The sequence below is a fragment of the Lactuca sativa genome, chromosome 5 (assembly GCF_002870075.4).
Source record: "Lactuca sativa cultivar Salinas chromosome 5, Lsat_Salinas_v11, whole genome shotgun sequence".
Lineage (NCBI taxonomy): Eukaryota > Viridiplantae > Streptophyta > Magnoliopsida > Asterales > Asteraceae > Lactuca > Lactuca sativa.
This window is the reverse complement of record NC_056627.2, coordinates 295,665,662-295,685,670: the sequence shown is the minus strand read 5'-3', so window position 1 is coordinate 295,685,670 and position 20,009 is coordinate 295,665,662. Positions and strand designations below refer to the sequence as shown.

The following is a 20,009-nucleotide window of genomic DNA, read 5'->3' as shown; positions in this document are numbered from 1 at the left end:
TAACTTTGTCTAAGAAAAAGTTGCCATTGGCAATGTTCGTGTTCTCCATGTCCCCTCTCAATATCAATACATATACATCTTCACCAAGGGGTTACCATTTCCATTTTTCTCAGAGTTTTGCATCAATTTGAGCATGCGCCTTCCTCCCGCTCAAACTATAGGGGCCTATTGTGTTGGGTTTTGAGCACTATAACACTCCTATGGTGCACATGCAACCCTAAAGTGTGATGCTTCTAATGGTTCACAAACACCAATATGCAAGAGGAGGCTTAAGAGAATAAGTTACTTATCTCAAAAGATGGGGTAACCGATTTTGGCTCATGAGGGTTCTATTTATAGTGTGGCAAATGCTAGGGTTATACTTTGTAAACCCTAATGCTGATGGGTTTTAGCCATAAGAACTTTCCTATGTACGCATGTAAAACCCTAATGCTTGGATCTAGGCTTTCTAATTAAACATGCTTTGAATCCAAGACTTCTAATAACTAATTAGGCATAAGAACAATACAAAATCAGATCTAGAAGTTTACCTTTGAATCTCTTGTTTGATCTTGTTGTCTTGGAGCTCTAAAGTCACAATTGTCACTCCTCTAATGGCTTACAAACACCAACTAGCAAAGAGGATGATTTGAGAGAGAGGTTGGGAGGAAATCAGCCAGGGGTTCTCTTCTTTTGAAGTGATGCCGATTTCCCTTGCTCAAGGGATCTATTTATACTTGTAGAATCCTTAGGGTTTCACCTTTAAACACTAGTTGGATAATCTTTCCTTAAAGCAATCCAAATCCTTACCTTAGATAAGCCTTGGACGATTTTGAGCTATCCCAAGCTCTAGAATCCGTCCAATCCTTATCCCTTGAGGATTTACAGTCTAAAGTGTAACTATCAAACAATTGACAATTTATACCCTCTTATTTAATTAATCTCTTTAAGTCACCAAATTAATACTAATTAATTTATGACTTATATTAATCAAATAACAATATTATTATTCCTTATATTATTCTCATAATATATAAATAATATTTATTCTCTCATAATAAATCATCCTATCAAGTTGCTATGGTGAAGGCAACCCAAAAGGACCATGCACAATCGGGTCAAATACTTGCCTAATATAGTTGCAGCCTTAGACACTATTCCAACAGTCTCCCACTTGGATAAGTCTAGTAACTATATGCACAAGTACAATTCGATTTGCAATCGTAGCTCTCAAAGATGCTGTCAAACTCTGATCTAATCAATCTTGTCCTTTAGATAAGGGATCGTACAGTCCTCTGTTAGATATCATGCTGACAATTCTATGGAATGATTAGTCAAGCATTTAGGTTTCTCGATCTCTGATTTATTTGACATAGAACTTAATCGAACACATCAATTTAGTTCTGACCGGGCCCGACACATAAGTCAAATCAAATCATCGAGCGACCGAGATATCGCTTTTACCTTCTTAGGATAAAAGTTACAGATAAACTTCGACTTATATGCATTTACTTATTCATTAATCAACTATACACAACAATGCGTTTTATAACACCAAGTTACTGATGCGTTTTCGCATTATCAATATACAATCAATTAACAAATAACAAACCATATATCTAGGTTTTAAGACTATATGATATTATCGTCTTGTGATCACCCTTTTATATCATATTCAATAAGGTGATTCCAGCAAACGCGGGTTTGTTCTAATGCTCAAAACCAGTTCATAAGCACTCATGAACGTTGCAGCAACCCTTTTGCTATGTCTAATACCATTTAGACAATCTATGCACCAATTCACAACAATCTTCATTCATATCTACTTCCAACATATGAACAATTGTGGACAATTTGAATAATTCGATTATTCTTAATAAACTCAATTATTCTGGAAGTCAAAACATGCAAAGTGAAACAATAGTTAAACAATTAACATAAGACAGTAACATTACTAATAAAACTCCTTTATTTAATCATCAAATGTCAATTACATTTATCTATTACACGTTTCTAATACTATCTAATCTATGCTAATATCATCCTTCAGCCCAATACTCCTAGCATGCTGCAAGTGCTTAACCCTACTCAGTCCCTTCGTAAGCGGATTTGCTGGGTTATCTTCTGATGATATCCTCTTCACTACGAGTTGTCCTTCTTCTACACGATGTCTAATAAAGTGATATTTTCTGTCGATATGTCTAGATCTACCATGATCCCTTGGTTCCTTGGTCAAGGCAACCGCTCCTTCATTATCATAGAAAATCTCCATGGGCTCCTTTATGGCAGGTACAACTCCAAGATCACCGATGAAGTTCTTCAACCATATTGCCTCCTTCGACGCTTCGCTCGCTGCGATGTACTCTGATTCGCACGTTGAATCAACTATGGTTTCCTGCTTGTAACTTTTCCAAGTCACTGCTCCTCCATTCAGGGTAAAGACCCAACCCGACTGCGAACGGTAGTTGTCCCTGTCGGTCTGAAAGCTGGCGTCACTATACCCTTGCACCTTCAAGTCATCACTCCCTCCGAGGACTAAGAACCATTCCTTCGTCCTCCGAAGGTACTTAAGGATATTCTTCACCGCAATCCAATGGGCTCTGCCAGGATTCCCTTGATATCTGCTAACCATGCTCAAAGCAAAGGCTACATCAGGGCGAGTACAAGTCATAGCGTACATGATTGAGCCAACTGCGGAAGCGTATGGTACTCGGCTCATTTCTGCTATCTCAGCTTCGGTACTCGGACTTTGAGTCTTACTCAACTTGGCATTGCTTTGTATCGGTAATTCTCCCTTCTTCGAGTTTTCCATACTAAAACGTTTTAGTACCTTCTCTAAGTAAGTGTTCTGACTAAGTCCTATCAGTCTCTTACTTCTTTCTCTCATTATCCTTATTCCCAAAATGTAAGAAGCCTCTCCGAGGTCCTTCATAGAGAAGCACTTCCTGAGCCAGGACTTAACCTCCTGCAGAGTCTGGACGTCGTTTCCTATGAGTAGTATGTCATCGACATACAAAACGAGAAAGCTAACTATGCTCCCACTGGCTTTGACATATACACACGATTCATCTTCGCTTCGTACAAATCCAAACTCTTTGACTTTCTCATCGAAGCAAAGATTCCATTTGCGAGATGCTTGCTTAAGTCCATAAATGGACTTCTCAAGCTTACACACTCTATTTGGATGCTTCGGATCCAAAAACCCCTCTGGCTGATCCATGTAAACATCCTCAGCCAACTTCCCATTAAGGAAAGCGGTCTTGACATCCATTTGCCAAATCTCATAATCATTAATGCGGCAATCGCTAGCATCACTCTAATAGATTTTATCTTCGCAAATAGTGAGAAGGTCTCATCATAGTCAGCTCCGGGAGTTTGAGTAAAGCCCTTCGCGACCAATCGTGCTTTATATGTATGTACTTTTCCATCCATGTCGGTCTTCTTCTTGAAGATCCATTTGCACCCAACGGTCTTACGTCCGGGCACATAATCAACCAAATTCCAAACTTGGTTATCATACATGGATTGGATCTCGCTATCCATTGCCTCTTTCCATTTCGCAGACTCCGGGCCTGCCATGGCTTCCTTATAGCTATTAGGTTCATCAAGATTTACTAGTATACCATCACTAATATACGTGTCCCCTTCGGTAGTAATATGAAAACCATAAAACTGGGGTTGAACTCTAACTCTTTCGGAACGTCTAAGAGGTAAGGACTCGTCAATTGGTTCAACCGGAGTTTCCTCCTCGGGTTGAGTGCCAGTGGTAGAGGTTCCTTCATCTATCGACTCTTGAATCTCTTCAAGCTTGATTTTCCTCCCACTGTCTCCGTGGCCTATGAGTTCTCGCTCTCGGAAAACTCCTCTCCTCACAACAAAGACAACATTGTCCTTCGGTCTATAGAAGAGATATCCAAAGGATTTCTGCGGGTAGCCGATGAAAATACATCGCTCACTATGAGGTTCGAGCTTGTCGTGAGTATCTCATCTTACGAAAGCCTCGCAACCCCAAACGTTGATATGTGCCAACGAGGGAGCTTTCCCTGTCCACATCTCGTGAGGTGTTTTGGCAACCTTCTTAGTAGGGACTCGGTTAAGGATATAGGCGGCAATCTCTAAGGCATACCCCCAAAAAGAGATAGGTAGTGAAGCACAACTCATCATAGAGCGAACCATATCCAATAAGGTTCGATTATGCCTTTCTTCCACACCATTCAATTGTGGTGTCCTAGGAGGCGTCAATTGTGAAACTATTCCACACTCCTTGAGATAATAGTGGAATTCAAGACTTAGGTACTCTCCTCCTCGATCAGATCGAAGCATCTTGATTTTCCTGCCCAATTGATTCTCCACTTCATTCTTGAACTCTTTGAACTTTTCAAAAGTTTCTGACTTTTGCTTGATTAAATAGATATACCCATATCTATTATAGTCATCGGTAAAAGTCACATAGAAGCGGTTCCCATCCTTCATGGTTGATCTAAATGGTCCACATACATCGGTATGTATTAGGTCCAATAAACCCTCACCCCTTTCACACGTACTCGTGAAGGGTGACTTAGTCATCTTTTAAAGTAAACAAGACCCGCATGTGTCATCTTCCCTAAAGTCGAATGACTCCAACACTCCATCCTTTTGGAGTTGGGCTATGTGTTTCTTGTTGACATGTCCAAGACGACAATGCCACAAGGATGCTCTATCCATACTATTGAAAGAATCTATGTTCAAAACATCATTTCCTAAGTTATCAACAATCATAACAGTTTCATATATTCCATTACATGGTATAGCTTCAAAATAAAAGACACCATTTAGATAAGCTAAAATAGAACCATTCTCATTATTAAAAGAAAATCTAAAACCTTGTCTAAACAAACCATGAAATGAAATGATGTTTCTAGCCATTTCTGGCGAATAGCAACAACTGTTCAAATCTAAACTTAAACCATTCCTAAGCACTAAAGAATACACTCCAATCTTGGTCACAGGCGACGATTTTCTGTTCCCCATGATTAGATTTATTCTTCCAGCCTCCGCATCTATATTTCTTCTTAGTCCCTGCACATTAGAACAAATGTGGTAACCACAACCGGTATCAAGAACCCAAGAAATAGCATGAGATGATTCGTTAGATTTAATTGTGTATATACCTGCGAAAGATGGCTTGATCTTTCCTTCCTTGATGGCTTGCAGGTACTCTGGGCAGCTTCTCTTCCAATGTCCTATCTTGTGGCAGTGATGGTACTCTGCCTCCTTCGGGTTAGGGCAGGGTTTAGCAGGATCAACTTTGGTCCCACTAGAAGAGGCACCATCTCGGGCTTTAACCTTACGATAGCTCTTAGATGAATTCTTTCTCTTCTTTCCCTTTCCTTGTCTAATAGCCAAGACAGGAGCAGCAGGTGGATTGGGAGTTGGTGCAACAGACTTGTCCTTGAAGTTGCTCTCAGCGACCCTCAAGAGACCTTGGAGTTTGCTTAGGGTGACCTCCTATTTGTTCATGTGGTAGGTCATCCTAAATTGATTGTAGCTCGGAGGCAAAGAGTGAAGCACCATGTCGATCGCCAAGTCTTCCCCAAAGTCAAGATTCAACTTGCGAAGGCGGTCGACATACCTTTGCATCTTTTGCAGGTGCACGATAAGAGACTCTCCATGACCCATCTTAGCGGAAATCATGTTAGTGAAAATCTCATAACACTCTTGTCTCGCGTTTTGGTGGTATCGCTCCAATAAGTCTTGATGCATCTCGTACGGGTACATGTCCTCATAGGACTTTTGGAATTCGGAGTTCATGGTGGCTATCATGATGCAATGTACCTTCGTTGCATCGCGCTCATGAGTTTCAAAAGCGGTCATTTCATCCAGAGTAGCGATTTCAGGGTTAATCTTCTCGAGCTTCTCATCGATGACATACTCCTTATCCTCATAGCGAGCAATGGTGCGAATGTATCTTATCCATTCGCTAAAGTTCGTCCTATCGAAAGTGACCTTTTGACAAAGGCTCATCAATGTGAAAGAACTAGTAGCATCGTTGTTTGCGTTCGACGTCTACAAATAGAAAGGACAAAGATAGATTAGAATATGAATCCCTAATTATCACCCAATAAGAAAAATTAGGGCTAGGATCCAACAACAATATTTACATATTAGAAAAGGGATGTCGTAATCTAACATGCAAATAATATGAAGGTAAGTGAATGACGATTCACCAATTCTCCACCATAAAAACATAACTTTAAGTCCTAAATGTATTGAGAATTCCTAGGTTCGGATGAGATTCACTGAAACTATTCAATGGCATGTTTAAATCTCGATATGCCCCTCTTGTTTGTGACTGGGATACCGAGGATCACAAAGCGGGTGTGAATTACCATGAAAATTCACATGGTGCCTTCATTGTAACGATCACCTATTCGATGTGCCGGTAAACCACACACGCTCCATCGAACTATGATAAACAATGAATCACCCTTTGCCACCTTTGCTTAGAACCAATTAGTGTGCCGGTAAACCACACACGCTCCACTAACTTCTTAGCAAGGGTGCAAAGTGTAATTTCATGGGATTGCATCAATTCACTTTTCCTAAAGTAACTAAGATTGGGAAATATTAAAAACATGTAGTTACTTTGTATTTCATATTATACTTTTAATGAGAGGATGAGGTTGCCCTATCCTACCCATTCGGCTAACGACCCTCCACCGATCAAGCAAGCGGTGGGTGTGAGTGTACACCCATTAAGCGCCATTTTATAGACTGCAACCTTATACCCACCTTATAGATCGGCTTCGTGAATGAGGCCTACTAACGGTAAGACTAGCATTTTAGTTATATATATATATATATATATATATATATATATATATATATATATATATATATATATTAATCTTGTAATATTATATTAGTATAAGGTTGTATTTTAAACTTTTAAAAATCTAGGGTTTGAAATTTAAATTGTCTAAATTAAAACTTTTAATCACAAAACATAAATTTCAAAACTTGAGGACAAGTTTTAAACATTTAAAACATGGAGGATCAAATAACAAATAATTTTAATTAACAATTAATTCCATAATTGATATATTCAAGATTTCTTGCAAGATAATTACCAATTTAATCAAAATAATTAATTAATTATCATATAAGGAAATTAAATATTTTATTAGTTGATAAATATCTTTTATTAGATCAAGATTATAGTCATATATATCAAAAAATCAGTTTAGGGTTGATCTAATATGATTAAGGTAAGTTTCCATAAGATAATCATCAAAAAATCCCGAATCTGGCCTTTTCTGACGCTTGGGCTCGCCGAGTACACCAAGGGACTCGCCGAGTCAGGCCAACTCGCCGAGTCCACTATGGAACTCGCTGAGTCCATGACTCAGAAACACAAAAATCGAATTTTGCAAATAAGATTCAAACAAACAAGCAACAATTTAATAGAAACCAATCCAGGCTCTGATACCACTGATGGGTTTTAGCCATAAGAACTTTCCTATGTGCGCATGCAAAACCCTAATGCTTGGATCTAGGCTTTCTAAGTAAACATGCTTTGAATCCAAGACTTCTAATAACTAATTAGGTATAAGAACAATACAAAATCAGATCTAGAAGTTTACCTTTGAATCTCTTGTTTGATCTTGTTGTCTTGGAGCTCTAGAGTCACAATTGTCACTCCTCTAATGGCTTACGAACACCAACTAGCAAAGAGGATGATTTGAGAGAGAGGTTGGGAGGAAATCGGCCAGGGGTTCTCTTCTTTTGAAGTGATGCCGATTTCCCTTGCTCAAGGGATCTATTTATACTTGTAGACTCCTTAGGGTTTCACCTTTAAACACTAGTTGGATAATCTTTCCTTAAAGCAATCCAAATCCTTACCTTAGATAAGCCTTGGACGATTTTGAGCTATCCCAAGCTCTAGAATCCGTCCAATCCTTATCCCTTGAGGATTTACAGTCTAAAGTGTAACTATCAAACAATTGACAGTTTATACCTTCTTATTTAATTAATCTCTTTAAGTCACCAAATTAATACTAATTAATTTATGACTTATATTAATCAAATAACAATATTATTATTCCTTATATTATTCTCATAATATATAAATAATATTTATTCTCTCATAATAAATCATCCTATCAAGTTGCTATGGTGAAGGCAACCCAAAAGGACCATGCACAATCGGGTCAAATACTTGCCTAATATAGTTGTAGCCTTAGACACTATTCCAACAAGTGCTCCATGACTTTTCACATTCTTATGCTCCATGGGTTTAACCTCCATGGACTATCCATGTATTAATTTATTGGTTTAGCTCATTTAAATAATCATGGATCATTTGCCCAAACTACAAGAATCATTGATTTACATAATCAATCCCCATATATTTAATTAGTCTCTTTTGACTACAAAATTAATTCTAAATTTATTCTTGATCAATACTAATTAAATAATATGATATTAATAAATTATACTTGTAATAAATTAATAAATCATAAATAACCTTATTCTCAAAAATTCATCCTATTAAATTGCACTGGTGAAGGCAACCTAAAAGGACCATGCTACTATCGGGTCAAGTACATCCCAGTTATAATTATGAGCTTCGACACAAAATCCAACACATTGTTGTATAGCTTATCTATATTCGTTCCTCTTAGGTTTTTGTCCACTTGTTGTATATTTATATACTTCAATGTTACATAAATCAGTTAAGGAAATTATTCCACTATTATTAAGTTTCATGACCGAGTCACACTTTGCTTTGGGATGAATGTGGTTGAGCCGAGCCAAAAGTCAGCAGGACTAAGTGACTCAGTCGAGTCTCTTTTTTGTTCATGATTTGACTCGGTTGAGTTAGAGCTGGTAAGCTTTGAACGATTCGAGTCTATAAATACCATTTTTAGGTCACATTGCTTCATATCTCGACATTAGAAGCAATAGAACTCGATTTTTGTGTAGAGAATCATCAAAGAATGCATTTTCAAGTAACAATTCAAGATTTTTATTAGTTAGTTACACATTATAGTTGTTAAAACATATTTTTATTGATACGTTGTTAGTTATAATCAATTAAAAACCCTTATGAAAAAAGGTATTTCACAATAGTTTTGTGTCCTACTTTAGCTATATTATCTTTTGGGTATAACATAGCAACGAGTGCCTTTATTTTACTTTTATATGTACTATCTATATCTTATTTTTATATATACCATCTGTTTATTTGTTGGCCTCACAACCCAACAGTAGACAACTCAAAAATAGCCAATATACTTTGACATACTACAAGTAGTTGATAAAATACATAATATTAACATCATTTTTCGTTTACCCACATAACAAATGCATTTCATACAATTTTCTTTGTTGCTCTCTTAAGGTTGATGGATGCCATCAATCTGATCGTCAATTTTCTTTTTTGCCATTCTTTTTTCCTCTCGCAATCTTTCAAAGTTTCTTTGTACGTTTTCCATAAATTTCTTGCTGTAAAAAAAAAAAAAAAAAAAAGATTTTCATTCACTCTTGTATACTTGAAGAAAATGTTTCTTTACCTTTATTCTTAAAAGTTTTTCTTCTGGTTAGACGGGGATCATGTATTGGCCCATGAACAAACTTGTGTGTATTTGAGGATGACGAGTTGTATTCCCTTGATTTAATATTCTTGGTAAGTAGGCCCAATATCAACTTAATCATTATCTTTATTTACTTTTTGTATAGTACGTCATTTTTTTCACCACATACCTCATCCAAGTGTGAAAAAATATGAATTCAAAACCGTCCAATGAAAGATATAACGTAATATTCAACGATGTGACTATAAAAGTTTTACATATGTTGATCAACATTAACTCTGGGATTATTGTACCCTCGCATATGAGTATTAAAGATATATTTAAAAAGTAATATAAAATTATTGCAAAAGGATATGATATGTTTGGAACAATAGTAACATTGCTTAGTTGTTAATGTGGCAGGGAGGACTAGTTAAAAGAAAAGATTGATATTACACGAATATAAAAGTAATTGCAAAAGCTTATTTGATACGTTTGAATAAAAGTAATTAGAAAAGCTCCTATGATATGTTTGAAAGAATATGACATGACATGATATAAGTAAAAGAATGTACGTATTTCTAAAAAAACTGTCTTTTGTGCTATTTAAAAAGTGCAAAATCTTTTCTAAATGAATTGCTATTGTTTTGGTGTTTTTTAGGAAATGTTAGAACAAACATCGGAAATTGATTACTTAGATTTATACCACTTCAACTGTTGAACACCGAATTTTCATGAGCTTTCAACTACTCCACAATTCACTATGACAACATCCCTATAAATATACACCACTTGTTGATACTGATCTTCTATGCATTAATCTCCCTCGATCATGATGGGATTGACTACTCTCCTTTTGTTTTCTCTACTTCTTCTTCATCAATGCATTTCAATCGCTAATGCAACCAAAGTTTCTCACGATGGTAGGGCCATCACCATTGATGGCCAGCGCCGTCTTCTCATCTGTGGCTCCATTCATTATCCACGTAGCACGCCCGAGGTACATATAATTATCATATACCACCTTTCTTTTAAAAAAAAAATTATACGACCTAGCTAATCTCTGTACTATAACCTTAATTTGTAACCATTGTCTTATCAAATATACATATCATGTGCTTTATTAGATGTGGCCTGATTTGATTAAGAAGGCTAAAGAGGGTGGCCTCGATGCGATTGAAACTTATGTTTTTTGGAATGCTCATGAGCCTTTTCGTCGCCAGTATGACTTTTCTGGCAATTTGGATTTTATAAGGTTTATAAAAACCATTCAAGATCACGGCCTATATGTTGTTCTTCGTATCGGACCTTATGTTTGTGCCGAATGGAATTACGGGTTTGTTATATTTTCTTTTTTTGCATTAATATGTATCTACTTATTTCCAACATCTTGATTTATTCACATGTTTTTTTGGTGGAATCATTAATGTTGCATGTTTTATATATATAATGGTTTCAGAGGATTTCCACTATGGTTGCACAACATGCGTGGGATCGAAGAACTTCGAACAGCTAATACTGTGTACATGGTAATTATATTTTATCAGTTATTGATCATATTTTGTTATTTGTTATATATAATATATAACTTGGCCATCATATATAGCTAACACGATTGCTTTTATGTATCGATGAATATCAGAAAGAGATGCAAAATTTTACTGAAAAGATAGTCGACATGGTAAAAAAAGAGAAGCTTTTTGCTTCTCAAGGAGGACCCATCATTCTTTCCCAGGTATTCTTGTTTCATGCAATCCTTCATTCATTTTGCATTTATAACTATCAGTATAATTAGTATCGACAATCATATTGAATCATAAACAGGTCGAAAATGAATATGGAAATGTGATGACATCTTATGGACATGCTGGGAAAGTTTATATCGACTGGTGTGCAAAGATGGCTGATTCACTTAATATTGGTGTCCCATGGATCATGTGTCAACAAAATGATGCTCCAAAGCCTATGGTAACCATTAATGAATTCATATTTATTTTAATTTAAAAAGGCAACTATATATCTTGTAGCTTAGAAGTCTGATTATAGTCTACTTAATTAATGTTGCCAGATAAATACATGCAATGGCTGGTATTGTGATGAATTTACTCCCAACAATCCCAATAGCCCAAAGATGTGGACTGAAAACTGGACTGGATGGTATATATTTTATATAATTATGTCAATATTATTAATACTTCTTTATTTTGTTAAATTTGCTTTATTGTTATGATAAATTTTGGGATTAATAATTAGGTTCAAGAGTTGGGGTGGTTCAGATCCGTTTAGAACAACTGAGGATATTGCTTATGCTACTGCTAGATTTTTTCAGTATGGAGGCACTTTCAATAACTACTATATGGTACTATTTAATACTATTTTTCTTTTTTACTTCACAATTAGTTCATGAGTCTTAATTGTAATTAAATAATGAATCAATATATTTTACAATATGTTACGTACATTCTTTATGTGCCTAGTATCATGGTGGCACAAATTTTGGTAGAACTGCTGGTGGTCCATTAATCACAACCTCATACGACTATGATGCTCCTCTTGATGAATATGGTAATTATGTATCTTCTATTTTCGACTTCACAAATTAATACATGTTAAATAATAATGACATGCAAGTATGCAACTCAACTCAAGTGATGGGATTATTAATTTCTGGCTTGTTGTTATAGGGAATTTCAATCAACCCAAATTTGGGCATTTGAAGGAGCTCCATGACGCTCTTCATTCCATGGAGAAGGTTCTTACCCATGGCAATGTTTCACACACAGACATGGGGAATTCAGTTTCGGTATAACTATATATAATTACGTGTTTTATAAATCTTTTTCTGCAAGCTAAACTTGCTGAAAATTAAGAGTATACATGTTTAATTTTCTTTGTTTGTTTATGGGGATGACAGGCATCGATTTATCAGTCAAACGATGGAACTGGTTGTTTTTTGAGCAATACAAATACGACGTCGGATGCTAGGGTTAGTTTTCAAGGAGCAATTTACGACATTCCTGCATGGTCTGTTAGTGTACTTCCCGACTGTAAGAATGAAGTCTATAACACAGCCAAGGTAGGTAACCAAATACTTATCTTCATATATGAATAAGAATAATGGAAATTTCGTTAAGATTTGCGTCCAATGTCTGAACTTTTCACAGGTGAACACTGAAACATGGGTGATAGAGAAGAAAGCAAATCAAACAGAGCAGGAACCAGTACCTTTGAAGTGGGCATGGAGGCATGAGAACATCGATGACACTGTTATTAAAGGCAAGGGAGACAAAAGTGCTTCTAAACTGATGGATCAAAAAGCTGCTAATGATGTTAGTGACTACCTGTGGTACATGACCAGGTATATATCTATATATGTGATCACTTTATAGATTAACAATAACAATGATAATCAACTTAATTAGTTACTTATTAACTCGAATATTTCTTTTGATTATCAACTGAAGTGTGAATATAGATGAGAATGACCCGATTTGGAGCGATGATATGAGCCTGAGAGTTAATTGTACTGGCCAAGTTCTCCATGCATACGTAAACGGTGAATATATAGGAAGAGAATTTGTTACATACGGAATTTTCCATTATGTTTTCGAGAAGAAGATTAAGTTGAAACCTGGCATAAATCAAATAACCTTACTTAGCGTCACCACCGGTTTTCAGGTAACAAAGCGAGAACTACGTACGTATATTTGACTATATATATGGACTTATATTCATCATATGAATGTAATGTTGTTTATATATGGAACAGCATTATGGGCCGAAATTTGATATGATTGCAAATGGTGTACCTGGTCCAGTAGAGATCATAGGAAGGAAAGGTGATCAAACTGTGATTACAGATCTGTCTTCGCACGAATGGTCTTTCAAGGCCGGAATAAAAAGCATCGATCAATATAATAACCTTGTTAAAGTCGATTCCTCCGAGTGGAAAACTCATGAACTTCCCACACAACGAAAAATGACATGGTACAAGGTATTAATCGAATGTATTTGAATTCATTTGGTATATATAAAGATCAAATGTTTAATCTTATTTGTAAGTAAGTACTTGGAATAATTGGAATTGTTGTTCTGGATACATGCAGACGACATTCAAAGCTCCGATGGGAACAGATCCGGTGTCATTGGATCTCGACGGATTGGGTAAAGGACTTGCATGGGTGAACGGGAAAAGCATCGGTAGATATTGGCCAAGCAACATTGCAAAAAGCCATAATTGCTCGGAGAAAGGTTGTGATTATCGTGGTAAATATGATAACAACAAGTGTGTTAGGGCCTGTGGTCAACCAACGCAAAGGTGGTATCATGTTCCACGATCGTTCTTGGTGGATGGTGATCAGAATGAACTGGTTTTGTGGGAGGAATTTGGAGGCAACCCATCGTCGGTGAATTTCCAGACAGTGTCAGTCGGAAAGGCATGTGGTTATGCATACGAGAACAAGACAATGGAGATATCGTGCAGCAATGGTAGAAGCATCACAGGAGTTCGATTTGCTTCTTTTGGAGACGTTCAAGGGAGCTGTGGGTCGTTTCAAAAGGGGAGTTGTGAAGGGAGAAAGATTAATGCTTTGGACGTATTGAAAAAGGTGATTAATGATCAACACTGCATGTTTGTTTAATGTTTATAGTCATAATATGAATTGTTGATAATATTATTCGTGAACAGGAATGCATTGGGAAGGAGAAATGTGTGGTTGCAGCAAACGAAGCCGTGTTTGGATCCGTCGATTGTAAGGGTATCAGAAAGAGACTTGTTGCAGAAGTAGTTTGTTAGTTATTGTTCTTTTCATTTTTTTTGTTTGTTTTAGAAACAAAGACCGCGATCTTGATGGCATTTTAATTCTTTAATTAAATTTGGGATCGACTGGTTGGAAATTTTATTAATTTGTTTTTCAAGAAGAAAATAGACCTGTGCATGTATCTATCAATCGGTATTTTGGTAATAGATAACGATAGTATTCGACTTCTTGGGGATGATATCCTCAAATAATGGGCTCTAAAAAGCTCTGATTTTCCTTGACCCCAATGACGCTGTTGTGGAACTCGATGATGGCTAGAATTGGGCCTAAAAACAAAACAATAGGCTGTACATAGAAAGGGGAACGTTGTGGATCTAATGGACTCTCTAAATTTGCGAAAGATAGGTCCACCGGGAATCCCCTAATCTAATAAATAAAAGCATTTTCGTCACGTGGTAGTCAATTAGCCCTCCCTGATCGAATTATCCCGCCTATTTCATGCGAGTGAATTTCCGCTTATGCCCCTGCTGTTGAATACGTATATGGTTTTGAATTCTTGTAATCTCAATTGTTGATCTCCTTAGATCTCGCAGATTTCTAATTGACCCGATCATCTCAAATGCCTTTAATTTAGGAACCTGGTTGTATTTCCAAATGAATTTCGTAGGTTACTTTTTTCTCTGTTCTTCAATATCAATTATTCATACTCACTCTCCTTCCCCAATTTTAGTTAGATCGTCACTTTTTCTTCAACATGTCCTTAAATCGGAGACATAAGATCTATATATCATTTTTTTTTATTTCTTCTGTATATCATTCCTTTTCCATCATTATTTTTATTATCAAGCTTACATTGTCTTACATAAAATCTCGATTCAGATGAATCCATTGAAAATTAGTTAAATCGATCGGCGGTTGTGTGAAGGTCGGAGCTCTCACAGATACATACACACTTAAGACGAAATTGGTTTTGAGCATATTCATGATTGAGGTGAATTTACCCATTCTTGATTTTTCCGTTTCCTTTGTTTTAGATTAAATCGTAATATAAGATTAAGGGATGAAGTTATTTCAGATTGGAGAACTTCAGGCAGATATCTTCTCGCCACCACCATCAAATATCGGACATGGAAGGCGGCGAAAGGTAATCAAGTAAGGTACGTGACCAATTTACATTTGTGATATCATCATGTATCGCCGGTTTTTCCCTTTCCTTCACTCACAACGGACTCTTCTCGCATCTACAACAAATGTCAAAGAAACCCCAATCTTTAATTTATGTGTTGATACTTAGAGGTTTTTGTTATTTTGAGTGAGTGTATGGATATTGGCTGAAAAACATATGGAGTATGCTCTTTGTATTTTTTGTAATTTTTTCCTCCCATTTCAGATGATTTTCATGCTCTTCAGTTGCAATTGCTGAGGGATGCGAAAAATCAGGTGCATTTTGATATATTTTATGGGTGTTTTGACCTAATTCTAATTGCTTTTATAAAATTAACAGATTCTGTAATTTTGTTGTTGATTTTACTTTATCGGAGTGTTTTTTTTGGAATTGTATTGCTTTGATTTTCAATTGGGTATTTGGGTAATTCATTGCATGCGTTGTTTGAAGTTAGTTCGAAGTTGCTTCATTTTACCTAATTAGAATTGCCCTCTTTTATAAAAGTTATATTAAAAAAGAAAACAAACATGAGTTCCATACGTATGCAGATTGCAGATTGATAATAGTGGTAGATGTATTACAAAGAGTGAATCTTATTTGGTTATTACAAAAGTGTTGGACATCTTATAATATAAAATGATAGCTATTAAGGATATATTTAATAAAGTTGTTAATCTACAATAAATAGGACCTGTTGATTGAATTTTCATAATGGTGTTAATGTGCATTCAGATTGTTGCTACGAGATGAATACAAATATTTGACAAAGTACGTGTGTATTAATGTGTAGACATGTTTGATATTACAGGGAATGATTTTTATTTTTATTTTTGCTATAAATCTTTGGTTTTTAACCACATATTTCTTATTGTTTTTGATGCAGATTAGGTATTTGATTGAATGTTTCAAGCAACCACATCTTAAAAAAGGTATCATTGACAACATTATATCAACCTGGGTAACAGTTGGACCATTTTGCCCTTGCCAACAACACTTAGACCAATATAATGACCTCTTAATACAACATTCATCCTTTTTCAGGTTAGTATCAATCATAAGAAGAAAATTGCAAATTAACCATATGAAAAAGATGATCAGAACTATTTATGTCTAACTGATTTCTAAATAAACATTTTCTTGTAAATTATACACTTTTATTAAAGAAACTTATTATGCTTTTTTTAGTGATATCTTTTATTTAGTAGTTTCTAATAACACAATGTAAATATGAATAAATGTGAAAACCTCATAAGTTACTTTTGCATTTTTTAGTGAATATCTTTATTGCGTAGAATTAGTTTTGAATTCAAAAAAAAAAAATGCAAAAAAGGGCTTAATAATATCATTTTAAATTAACAAAAAAAAATGACAAAATACTTATGTTAAAAAGTTACTAATATCATTTTAAATTAACAAATATACATTTTTCAAACAAAACACTTAATTTTGTATAAAAAAAATGTTTGTAAATCTATGAATGGTTATGTTTTTTTAAAGTTTTAATGTCGTTTTACTTTGTCAACCGTGTAACACACGGGTTATAACCTAGAGATGGAATCATTCCGGTTTTGTTAACTTTACTCTTTCTGTTTTATATTATCCGCGAAAAGTATTTCTTCTTTATTGGATCTGGATGTTTGTGAAATTTGATTGTGCTTTGATTCATTCAATAACATGAATGCTCTATTTAGATAATATAATTGACAACTACAACTTTTACTTATCTCTCATGGTTATCTCCTAAAAAACTCATATTTTTGCTGTTAGTTATCCAGTAAGTATGTTTTCCTGGTCTGTTATGTCTCTAAGTAATTTATTTGCATGGGAACCGATTTAAACAATATAATTTGAACATAATTATGTTAATTGTTGTAACTGTATATTTTTGGTTGTTTATCTTAGTAACATCTTGAAACTTTTGGATTGTTTCTCTTATTTTGAAAACTACTTAGCCATTGGTATTATATGTTTATATATGAATATTAGCAATGTACTTTTACTTTGTTTTTTTGCCCATATTAGTAATGTACTTCCATTATGTTACCCGTATAACATTGTACTATAGCTAGTGAGTAAATATTATAAATTGTAAATATTATAAATTGTAAATATTTATTACATCTTTCTTATTTGTATAAATATACTAATTATTTAACAAAAATGTGTATCAAGGGTGAACATCTATAATAACTCGGTCATAAGATTTGCTTGATGCATATGGAAATGATTGTTTTCTCAACTATCTAATATTTCTGCTTATCCCATCTATTGTACTTCCTTTCAAACGGCTTGAATTTTTTAATATAAGTTTGGTAACATCTTTTATACCTATTTATTTTCATTCTGGTTGTATCCAATTGCAAAATATTATTTTACAAATCATTTAAATACAAATTTGTTTGGGGCGGTTCTTTTATGATGTGATTTTGTCATCATATAGAAAAAATAATTTGATTTTTAGGGTAAATTTGAAAATAACAAGCTCTTTTTTAGTGTTTAGGTGGTTTTTGGTGTATACTTAGGACATGTGTTGGCAAAAGTAGCTGTTAGCTGGAAGCGGGTAGCGGTTAGCTGGTAGCGGGTAGCTGGTAGCGTGTAGCTGGTAGCTAGTAGCGGGAAGCTGTAGTTTTTATTTGTTATATGAATGTTTGGCAAAAGTAATTGTAAGCTTTTGAAATATATAAAATTACATAAAAGGACAATTGATTAAAAATAAAAAAATATATATATAAATATATTTTTAAGGGTAATTATGGAAATTGATTTCAAAAGCTCCGGAGCGTTTTGTTAAAAGCTACATGAAGTAGCTTTTAGAATCGGAGCGTTTTGTTAAAACTAAAAGCTAAACGCTCGTACTGCCAAACGAAGCTTTTTGCTTAAACTAGAACGTTTTATCAAAAGCTAAAAGCTAGAAACTCCCAAACGCTTTCAAAAACTCTGTGTCAAACACGCCCTTAATGGAATGAAAAACAAACTATAATTTTTTTATTTAAAGAAATACACCATTAACCGTAAAGCTTCACTTAGAAAAACCTATATAAAGAATATTTTACAAATTTATGTTTACACTTACAAAGAAGTGTACAATTTATGATAAAACATCGTATTTTTGCACTAAAATTTAATTGCTTTAAGTAATCAAAATTTCCAAAACGAAATACTTTGTTAAAAGGTCTTAAGTCATGATTTTCTTAATAACTTTTTACTTTATACAATTCCAAAATAACTTACTTTTTAACATTAATATTTTGCAAAAGAATATTTTCATTTTGCAATATACTAGCAAATTTACAATATAATTACGAAACATTGTTTTTTTTTCTTACTTTTATGTTTTTGGTTATACGGAAATTTAAAAAAATCTACAGTTGTTTGTATTCGTTGAGTATATCTCTAAATCTAATGTATATTTTATGTTTAACAAATTAGGACCCAACATGTTGTTTTATAATGCACCATTTATATTTTCTAATTCAAGTGTTAATTGCTTCGTTGTTTAGGTTTATTTTGTTTTTAGTTTTGCTACACCATTAATTGTGGGTATCGTCTTCATTTAAAAAAAATTATGCAATTTAAACTTGTATTTTTGTGTAAAAATAAAGATACAATTTTTAATTATCAATATTATATTTTTTTTCTTTACCCGTGGTTTCTACGGGTTATAACCTAGTTAATTAATATGGGGTTCAAATTGTCATGAAAAATCACGCCGTAAACACATTGATGTTGAAACTATTCCAAACCTCAACGAAAAAATGATGCTAACTCGTCAAATATATCGGTTTTAATCAACAGCAATTGTCCTCGACCGCAAGCGTCTACAAACTACCGAGAAGAAATAAAGGTGCCAAAGCCCCTTCTTCAAAAAACAAATGGATGTCGGTTAAATTCAGAGACATTTGTCCGAGCTTCTTTAGCTTGAAAAACATGCTCCAAGTCATGTGATACTACCAATCACAAACGGTCATCTATGTCTAAAGTGTGGATTCTCCTAGCCAAATCAACTCCACCAATGTTGAATTAGTCAAAAACCATGAAGATTGGGGATTCTATTGGCTTCCAATAGAACATGCCTTACCAATTCAGAAAAGAGAGAAGGTGAAGGTGCATTGACAATCCCTCAATGAATTTACCAACTTTCAACATCAGTGGCACTGACAACTCAATTAAAACAGAAAAAGTTTGGATCTTGAAAAAAGAATATGTCATTTAAGTATCAACTACATACACATGATACTTAGATGGTGAACATTAATGATATTCCCATAAACGATTTCTTAGATGGTGTAATACATGGTTTTGGGATTAGAATTTTCAGGTTTAATAGAAAAAATATATTATTTGAAATGATAAAATAAATAAAAATTAATGTGAAATTATGAATTATAAATTAGAATGATGGCTGATATTAAATTTAATGGAACAAAAACATTATTGGAAAATTTAGTGAAAAAGGACTAGAAGTGTCAAATATGTGGGAAGTTGGACTTTGATTAGCATGTTACCAAGTGAGAGAGTGTGACCATTTTTGGCATAAGTCATGGTACGAAA

The 20,009-nt window shown here is 34.6% G+C and overlaps 1 protein-coding gene and 1 long non-coding RNA gene across 4 annotated transcripts; both read left to right on the top strand.

The window, feature by feature from the left end:
* Positions 1-10,325: 10,325 nt before the first annotated feature.
* Positions 10,326-14,383, top strand: LOC111879998 (beta-galactosidase 15). Its single transcript, XM_042902127.1, has 16 exons — positions 10,326-10,533; positions 10,661-10,869; positions 10,993-11,062; positions 11,176-11,268; positions 11,358-11,501; positions 11,602-11,690; positions 11,787-11,892; positions 12,011-12,098; positions 12,218-12,336; positions 12,448-12,609; positions 12,698-12,891; positions 12,998-13,211; positions 13,303-13,527; positions 13,640-14,140; positions 14,221-14,316; positions 14,363-14,383. Exons 1-16 carry the CDS (start codon positions 10,366-10,368, stop codon positions 14,381-14,383), a joined length of 2,499 nt encoding a protein of 832 aa, XP_042758061.1. The 5' UTR covers positions 10,326-10,365.
* A 440-nt stretch (positions 14,384-14,823) lies between these two features.
* LOC111879996 (uncharacterized) lies at positions 14,824-18,202 on the top strand. 3 transcript variants are annotated; one of them, XR_006183178.1, is made up of 6 exons: positions 14,824-14,956; positions 15,173-15,284; positions 15,369-15,450; positions 15,684-15,733; positions 16,342-16,499; positions 17,959-18,202. It is a non-coding gene; the product is annotated as an uncharacterized LOC111879996 (long non-coding RNA). The 3 variants fall into 3 exon arrangements; XR_002846309.3 differs by lacking the exon at positions 17,959-18,202 and having other exon boundaries at positions 14,825-14,956; positions 16,342-17,375; XR_006183177.2 differs by lacking the exon at positions 17,959-18,202 and having other exon boundaries at positions 14,845-14,960; positions 16,342-17,375.
* Positions 18,203-20,009: the final 1,807 nt, after the last annotated feature.

Coding starts and splice junctions, on each gene's coding strand:
- LOC111879998 (XM_042902127.1), top strand. CDS start 10,366: ATGATGGGATTGACTACTCTCCTTTTGTTTTCTCTACTTCTTCTTCAT. Junction 11,893..12,010: donor CTTTCAATAACTACTATATG/GTACTATTTAAT, acceptor TTATGTGCCTAG/TATCATGGTGGCACAAATTT. Junction 12,337..12,447: donor ACATGGGGAATTCAGTTTCG/GTATAACTATAT, acceptor TGGGGATGACAG/GCATCGATTTATCAGTCAAA.